The 7885-nt window shown below is 41.3% G+C and overlaps 1 protein-coding gene across 3 annotated transcripts in view; it reads right to left on the bottom strand.

Moving 5' to 3' along the window:
• Nucleotides 1–1272: 1272 nt before the first annotated feature.
• Nucleotides 1273–7885, bottom strand: part of LOC111973833 (ubiquitin carboxyl-terminal hydrolase 37) — a 31463-nt gene continuing 24850 nt past the window's right edge. For all 3 annotated transcript variants that reach the window (XM_070446905.1, XM_024001264.3, XM_024001256.2), the window contains exons 20-24: nt 7174–7234; nt 6925–7040; nt 4379–4448; nt 3929–4067; nt 1273–3333 (exon numbers count right to left, since the gene is read on the bottom strand). In XM_070446905.1, the coding sequence (XP_070303006.1) occupies nt 3243–3333; nt 3929–4067; nt 4379–4448; nt 6925–7040; nt 7174–7234 (477 nt within the window). In that variant the 3' untranslated portion in view covers nt 1273–3242. The remainder of the gene's footprint in view (nt 3334–3928; nt 4068–4378; nt 4449–6924; nt 7041–7173; nt 7235–7885) is intronic.

Raw genomic sequence — 7885 nt, 5'->3', positions numbered from 1 at the left:
ACATTTCACATTCTTAAAATAAAGTGGTGATCCTGACTGACCTAAGCCAGGGAATTTTTACTAGGATTAAATGTCAGGAATTGTGAAAAACTGTGTTTAAATTTATTTGGCTACGGTGTATGTAAACTTCCGACTTCAACTGTATAAACTACTGGTTCTTTATTGGGAGGCATTAGGGCCGGGTATTTCAAACTTTTCTTGCCCAGGGACCAGCATCCCAGAGACCACCCCATCATGTTTGCCAAAAAAGTAACATCTTATCAGTTGAATGATAATGGCAAGTAGAAGTAATCAACTTTTTTTTTTAAATGTTGAGATTTGGTAAACATTTATTATTTTGACCTAAACACAGTTCATTGGAAGAGGAAGTGTAAACTCTAGTATATTAGCTAGAAAATGTAGTGTACCTTGGCGGAATTGAGAAAATGTTGCTGCTGTAAAGCAAATTTTCAGCAATTCTATACATCTTTACATTGAGCTGAGAAAGCTTTGCTGTTTTGATGCAAATTTCCAGAAATGCTAGTTTGGCATTGAGCGAAGAGACAATTTTGCAGTTTTAAAGCCAATTGTCTGTAATTCTATGGCTAATCCTGTGTTCCTTTGCCCAAACATTCTTTTGAAAAGCAATAGGGATGTGCCCTGAACGGTTGTTTTTTTCTGACTTTTATTTGATTGTTAGTTCCCAAAAGATAGCATTCTAAAAAAAATAGAGTTCAATATCTTTTCTGCACGCTTTCAATCTGGTTTTGTTTGTTTAATAAAAAATAATAAAAAAATTGTGCTTCTCCATCCCGAAAATTATCACTTGAAATGGCCCGCCCAAGAATTGCTCTATACAGAAAAAACCCTGTAATTAGCTCCAATTACTAATTTCCTCCAGGGATAGTTTGAGATTTTGGCATGAGGCCATTTGTCTACATTCCCCAGAGTTGGCTGAACAGCGACAGCTATTTTTGTAGACGTCGTAATTTCGCTAACGCTAGATAGCGTTGGCTCACGAAACTACCTCCAATTTCCTTCATACTAGACGCAGACATAAAAATGGTATCCACTATGATATTCTGTTGCAGCCAGCGATATTCTTAAAATATTCACCCCCCACAAAATCAAAATATTGTTCCTCCCCCAAAAAATATACAAAATGTGCAGACCCCAGTTTGAAAACCCCTACACTAGGAAACCCCTAGGATTGTAAGCTTATAAAAGACAAGCGACTTTGTTTAGCTTGTTAAGATTTATAAAACATGAATAAAACAGCCCATAAGTAAATCATTGAAAGAAATTGGAAACTTCCTTTATCACACCCAACTCAAATGAACAGACTTGAAACAAATACAAGCAGAATTGGCAAATCCATGCCACAAAATAAATAAATATTGCACCACGTTTCGCGGCATTACAGTGCATTCGGAAAGTATTCAGACCTCTTCCCCTTTTCCACATTTTGTTACAGCCTTATTCTAAAATGGATGAAAAATACAAATCCTCAATCTACACAATACCCCATAATGACAAAGCAAAAACAGGTTTAGAATTTTTTGCAAATTAAATACCTTATTTTCCATAGGGATTTTGCTATGAGACCCAAAATTTAGCTCAGGTACATCCTGTTTTCACTGATCATCCTTGATGTTTATACTAGTTGGAGTCCACCTACGGTAAATTCAATTGATTGGACATGATTTGGAAAGGCACACGTCTATATAAGGTCCCACAGTTGACAGTGCATATCAGAGCAAAAACCAAGCCATGAGGTTGAAGGATTGTGTCGAGACACAGATCTGGGAAGTGTACCAAAACATTTCTGCAGCATTCAAGGTCCCCACCAACCACCAAGATTCTTCCTAGAGCTGGCCACCCAGCCAAACTGAGCAATTGCGGGAGAAGGGCCTTGGTCAGAGAGGTGATCAAGAACCCGATGGTCACTCTGACAGAGCTCTAGAGTTCCTCTGTGGATGGGAGAACCTTCCAGAAGAACAACCATCTCTGCAGCATACCAATCAGGCCTTTATGAMAAGAGTGGCCAGACGGAAGCCACTCCTCAGTAAAKAAGCATATGACAGCCCGCTTGGAGTTTGCCAAAGGGCATCTAAAGGACTCTCAGACCATGAGAAACAAGATTCTCTGGTCCGATGAAACCAAGATTGAACTCTTTGGCCTAAATGCCAAGCTTCACATCTGGAGGAAACTTGGAACTATCCCTACAGTGAAGCATGGTGGTGGCGGCATCATGCTGTGGGGATATTTTTCAGCTGCAGGGACTGTGAGACTAGTCAGGATCGAGGGAAAGATGAACGGCGCAAAGTACAGAGATCCTTGATGAAAACCTGCTCCAGAGCTCTCAGGACCTCAGACGAAGGTTCACCTTCCAACAAGAAAACGACCCTAAGCACACAGCCAAGACAACGCAAGAGTGGCTTTGGGGAAAGTCTCTGAATGTCCTTGACCACTCAAGGACATTCAGAGACTTTCCCCAAAGCCACTCTTGCGAAAAGCCACCATGCTTCCCAGCCAGAGCCCGGACGTGAACCCGATTTTACATTTCTAAAATCCTGATTTTGCTGGTCATTATGGGTTATTGTGTGTTTAGATTGATGAGGGAAAAAGACAATTGAATTCATTTTAGAATAAGGCTGTAACAAAATGTGGAAAAGTCAAGGTGTCAATACTTTCCAAATGCACTGTATAGAACAAAAAAGTACACCCTCCTTACCCTAAACTATATTTTAGAATACATTTTAAATTATATTGGAAATAAAAAGTAAAAACCATACAATCAAAGGAGCACCAGCATCAAGCATCTGACACTTACTATTTAATTTCTTAAATGCATGACAGTTAATATCATGTGTGCCAAGAAAAACTGTATTACAACAACAAATTCAACAAATCATAGAAAATTAAATAAAGAAGTCTGAAAAGTTCAGGGCTAATATCTCTCAGGGTTTAATAAACAAAGAACAGTCAGCTCTTTTCTTTCTTTTGAGAGCGCTGTCTCTCATTTCTGAACAGACCTGGAGAGAAGGACGTTGGCTGTGTGTGCTGACATCTGAGGCTGCCTTCACGACAGAAGCTACCATGGCCTGTTGTTTTGTTTTAAAAAAGGACAAATCGCCTCAAGACAAAAATGTGGACGGTGATCAGTAGTACTGTAGAAAGGTTCTCCTTCATCCCCGACCCATCTGTTGGGGAGAGCTCAGTGCGTGTTGGTTGGTGTGTGACTGTGATGACAGACTGGTGGCTCAGAGGGGCTGCAGGACAGTCCTCCCTGCCTCAGAGGCTCCTCCACTGGCCCCTGTCCTTTCCAACTCAGACAGCTCCTCAAACACATCCCTGAGGAGAGGGTACACACACAGCAGTCAGTCAAGGCACGGCTCACTGAAACAAATCCACACCCCTTACAGTGGGTTCCAGTGCATAATATGATACACACATAACATTAAGTTCCCTACAATCTCTCCCACCATAGGTGAATGTACAACTTTAGTTTTATTAATGTCCTGATATTAAAACCCCACAGCAAACTTCTAGTTACCAGACAGTTTCACTTTGCTACTTTCTTTRTTTCTGACAAAATAGAAAGAAATTTCAACAAATAATATTTTCTTATAGCATGAAAGAGGGGAYATTGTGTTCCAGCTTCTGCTCAGAGTTGCCAATCGTATGGACAACCCTGCTTACTAGAGCTGGGTCTCTCTCAGCCTCCACTGCATTATACTCAGTCACTCACAGACTGGTATAGGGCATATAGCGGGAGGCGGGTGGTTTTTCCCTTACCATAAGAGAACAGGGTTGTGATCAGTATGGGACACTGTAGAAAAACGTTTTGCAACTGAAAATGAAAATCTGCTTTCTTATTGGACAAATTTCACATTGTTTCCCTGAACATAACCCAGCACACAACTGAAGCTGTTAGAGGGAGACTAACTTGTGCATGTAGAAAAAGATGTATCCGCTGCAGTCGCGGTCTCTCTGCACCGAGGCCTCWTGCGTGCGCGACACATCCAGGTCGTTGTAGGTCAGCCACGACTGCTTCTTCATGTCGTACACGTCGCTGATGTAATGGCCTGAGGGTCCAGAGATAGAATTACAGGTTAATATTAGACAACAAATATACAGTGTCTTGGCTTCTCGTGGTATCGTCCTCATTTTACATTTATGCGTTACATTGKATTTTTTTAACAGATTGATAATCTGTGGCTCCTGCTACACAGTAGTGTGTTATGAGATGTACAGATATCAGTCGTTACCAAAAACAAATCATAACATTCACATCTCTTGCACTCATTTCTGGTAACCACAAATAACGGTGTATCTCGTAGCATGGCAATATACTGTATCTTAGCAGACTGTGGTCTATAGGCAGGGCAGTGCTTACCAGAGGAGGAGCTGCTCCCGATGTGACTGACTACACTGATCAGCCGAAACGAGTTGGCCAAGTCTCCGCTCTGGGAACAAGAAAGGAAGGTGTTCAGCTGGGCCGTTTCTCCCTACTTAATCTTAGACACCCAGAACTAAAAATGGTGCYTAGTTGTGCCAGATGCTTTATTGAGTTATTGGGGGACATATTAGAAAAGACACTAACAAGACTAGAAAAGACACTAACAACACTAGAAAAGCATCCACTAATCTTGGGCGATATACCGTATACCTGGGTATTTTGAAACACCGACGGTATGATTTTAAATACCTTCACAAAAATGTTTTACACTAATAACAATGATATTATTCACAAAAATTAAATTGAGCCAGTCACATGGTATGTTTATTTACAAAGAGCACATGGAGCAAACGTGAGATCCACTGTTGACCATCACAAGAGTTGTTTTTGCCAGCTAAATAACCTTATTACTAACTAACTATACATTCAAAAACACTTTCTTCAGCTCAGGGCTCCAGCTTTACATTTGGTTCGCTAGCTATAGGTGGCTAGCTTGCAAGATCAAGCTGCTTGGTGACAGCAGACACAATCCCCTCCTGGTTCAAGTGTGAGTAGCCTTTTGATATAGTTGTATAACTTTATGAGCTGGGTTCTCTGTCCRTGCATTTAGTTTGTTCGCGTGTGCTTGTTAGCATTTAGCTTGTGTCAATTATTTGCTATGGAATTTGCTATGCTTTTGTTAGCAAAAAAAAGTACAAAATATTTGGAAATAAATATCGGCCCTTGCATGCCGTAATACCGCATACCCTGGTATGGTACAGGAATGGTATTAAGGTATGAAAATCTGGATACGACCCAACCCCATTCTCCAGACCCTTAAAACGGAAACTCTCAGCCAGTTTCAGGCAAGTCTATGGGCTAAATGTCCCCTCTCCTTCCGAAATTCAAAAAAAGTGGTGCACCTGCGAAATTGTGATTTGTTCAAAAGATCAGTGACGAAAAATCTGGTACAAGAACATCCACAGAAAAGGTGTCATTCTACATATACAGCTGAAGTTGGAAGTTTACATACACCGTATTCAAATACATTTAAACTCAGTTTCACAATCCCTGACATTTAATCCTAGTAAAAATTCCCCGTCTTTCGTCAGTTAGGACCACCACTTTATTTTAAGAATGTGAAACGTCAGAATAATAGTAGAGAGAATGATTTCTTTCTGCTTTTATTTATCACATTCCCAGTGGGTCAGAAGTACACATACACTCAATTAGTATTTGGCATTGCCTTCAAATTGTTTAACTTGAGTCAAACGTTTCCGGTAGCCTCCCACAAGCTTCCCACAATAAGTTGGGTGAATTTTGCCCCATTCCTCCTGACAGAGCTGGTGTAAATGAGTCAGGTTTGTAGGCCTCCTTGCCCGCACACACTTTTTCAGTTCTGCCCACACATTTTCTATAGGAATGAGGTCAGGGTTTGTGATGGCCACTCCAATACCTTGACTTTGTTGTCCTTAAGCAATTTTGCCACAACTTTGGAAGTATGCTTGGGGTCATTGTCCATTTGGAAGACCCATTTGCAACCAAGCTTTAACTTCCTTACTGATGTCTTGAGATGTTGCTTCCACATAATTCTCATGCCTCATGATGGCATCTATTTTGTGAAGTGCACCAGTCCCCCCTGCAGCAAAGCATCCCAACATGATGCTGCCACCCCGTGCTTCACGGTTGGGATGGTGTTCTTCAGCTTGCAAGCTTCCCCCTTTTTCCTCCAAACATAACGATGGCCATTATGGCCAAACAGTTCTATGTTTGTTTCATCAGACATTTCTCCAAAAAGTACAAACTTTGTCCCCATGCAAACCGTAGTCTGGCTTTTTTATGGCGATTTTGAAGCAGTGGCTTCTTCCTTGCTGAGCGGCCTTTCAGGTCATGTCGATATAGGACTCGTTTTACTGTGGATATAGATACTTTTGTACCCGTTTCCTCCAGCATCTTCACAAGGTCCTTGGCTGTTGTTCTGGGATTGATTTGCACTTTTCACACCAAAGTACATTCATCTCTAGGAGACACAAGGCGTCTCGTTCTTGAGCGGTATGACGGCTGCGTGGTCCCATGGTGTTTATACTTGCGTACTATTGTTTGTACAGATGAATGTGGTACCTTCAGCCGTTTGGAAATTGCTCCCAAGGATGAAACAGACTTGTGAAGGTGTCAATTCTTTTTCTGAGGTCTTGGCTGATTTCTTTCGATTTTCCCATGATGTCAAGCAAAGAGGCACTGAGTTTGAAGGTAGGCCTTGAAATACATTCACAGGTACACCGCCAATTGACTCAAATGATGTCAATTAGCCTATCAGAAGCTTCTAAAGCCATGACATCAGTTTCTGGTATTTTCCAAGCTGTTTAAAGGCACAGTCAACTTAGTGTATGTAAACTTATGACCCACTGGAATTGTGAAATTTTGTGCAATTTATGCAGTTGATAAATGACACTAACCTGGTGAAGGTTAGTGTGAGGGAGAAAAGTAGGAGGGAGACTTCGTACCTCAGCATTTCTCTTCAGATCCTCGGTCTCTGCTTCGCTGTACTCCATATCCAGCACCTCCTCGTTCCCAGAGTCCTCGTCTGAACACAGCAGCTCCGGCAACAAATTGTTGAACTCTGGGAGGGCGGAGAAAAACGAGGGAGAATCAAGACATGTAAAAACGTGCAAACAAGACACACACACACACTTCTTTACTTTAGTGAAGCTGCGTATTGGCATAAAAAAGGGGAAGCAGTGTCTATGCTATACCTTGCAGGCTGAGCTCTGTGGCTTTCTTCAGGTCGTCGTCCTCCCTCATCTCTTGGGCTTCCTGTAGGAGAAACCACATGTTGCAAAGGTCAGGTTTTCATCGTGGTGATGCAATAACCAGCTGTCCTGTCCGGCTCTATCAAAAGTTCACATAGGTAACATTGGCCCTATATATATATATATATATATATATTTTTATTTTTATTTTTTTTAAACCAGGAAGGCTAGTTGAGAACAAGTTCACATTTACAACTGCGACCTGCCCAAGATAAAGCAAAGCAGTGCGACACAGAGTTACACATGCAATAAACAAGCGTACAGTCAATATCACAATATAAAAAAAGAAAGTCTATATACAGTGTGTGCGAATGGCGTGAGGTGATAAGGCAATAAATAAGCCATAGTAGCGAGGTAATTTCAATTTAGCAGATTAACACTGGAGTGATAAATGAGCAGATGGAGTGATAAATGAGCAGATGATGATGTGCAAATAGAGATACTGGTGTGCAAAAGAGCAGAAAAGTAAATAAAAACAACATGGGGATGAGGTAGGTAGATTGGGCTGGCTATTTATAGATGGACTATGTACAGCTGCAGCAATCAGTTAGCTGCTCAGATAGCTGATGTTTAAAGTTGGTGAGGGAAATATAAGTCTCCAGCTTCAGCGATTTTTGCAATTCGTTCCCGTCACTGGCAGCAGAGAACTGGAAGG

This window comes from Salvelinus sp. IW2-2015, linkage group LG2 (genome assembly GCF_002910315.2).
Source record: "Salvelinus sp. IW2-2015 linkage group LG2, ASM291031v2, whole genome shotgun sequence".
NCBI classification, from domain to species: Eukaryota; Metazoa; Chordata; class Actinopteri; order Salmoniformes; family Salmonidae; genus Salvelinus; species Salvelinus sp. IW2-2015.
Note: the sequence above shows the minus strand (reverse complement) of the source record. Positions and strands in the feature narration are given on the sequence as shown.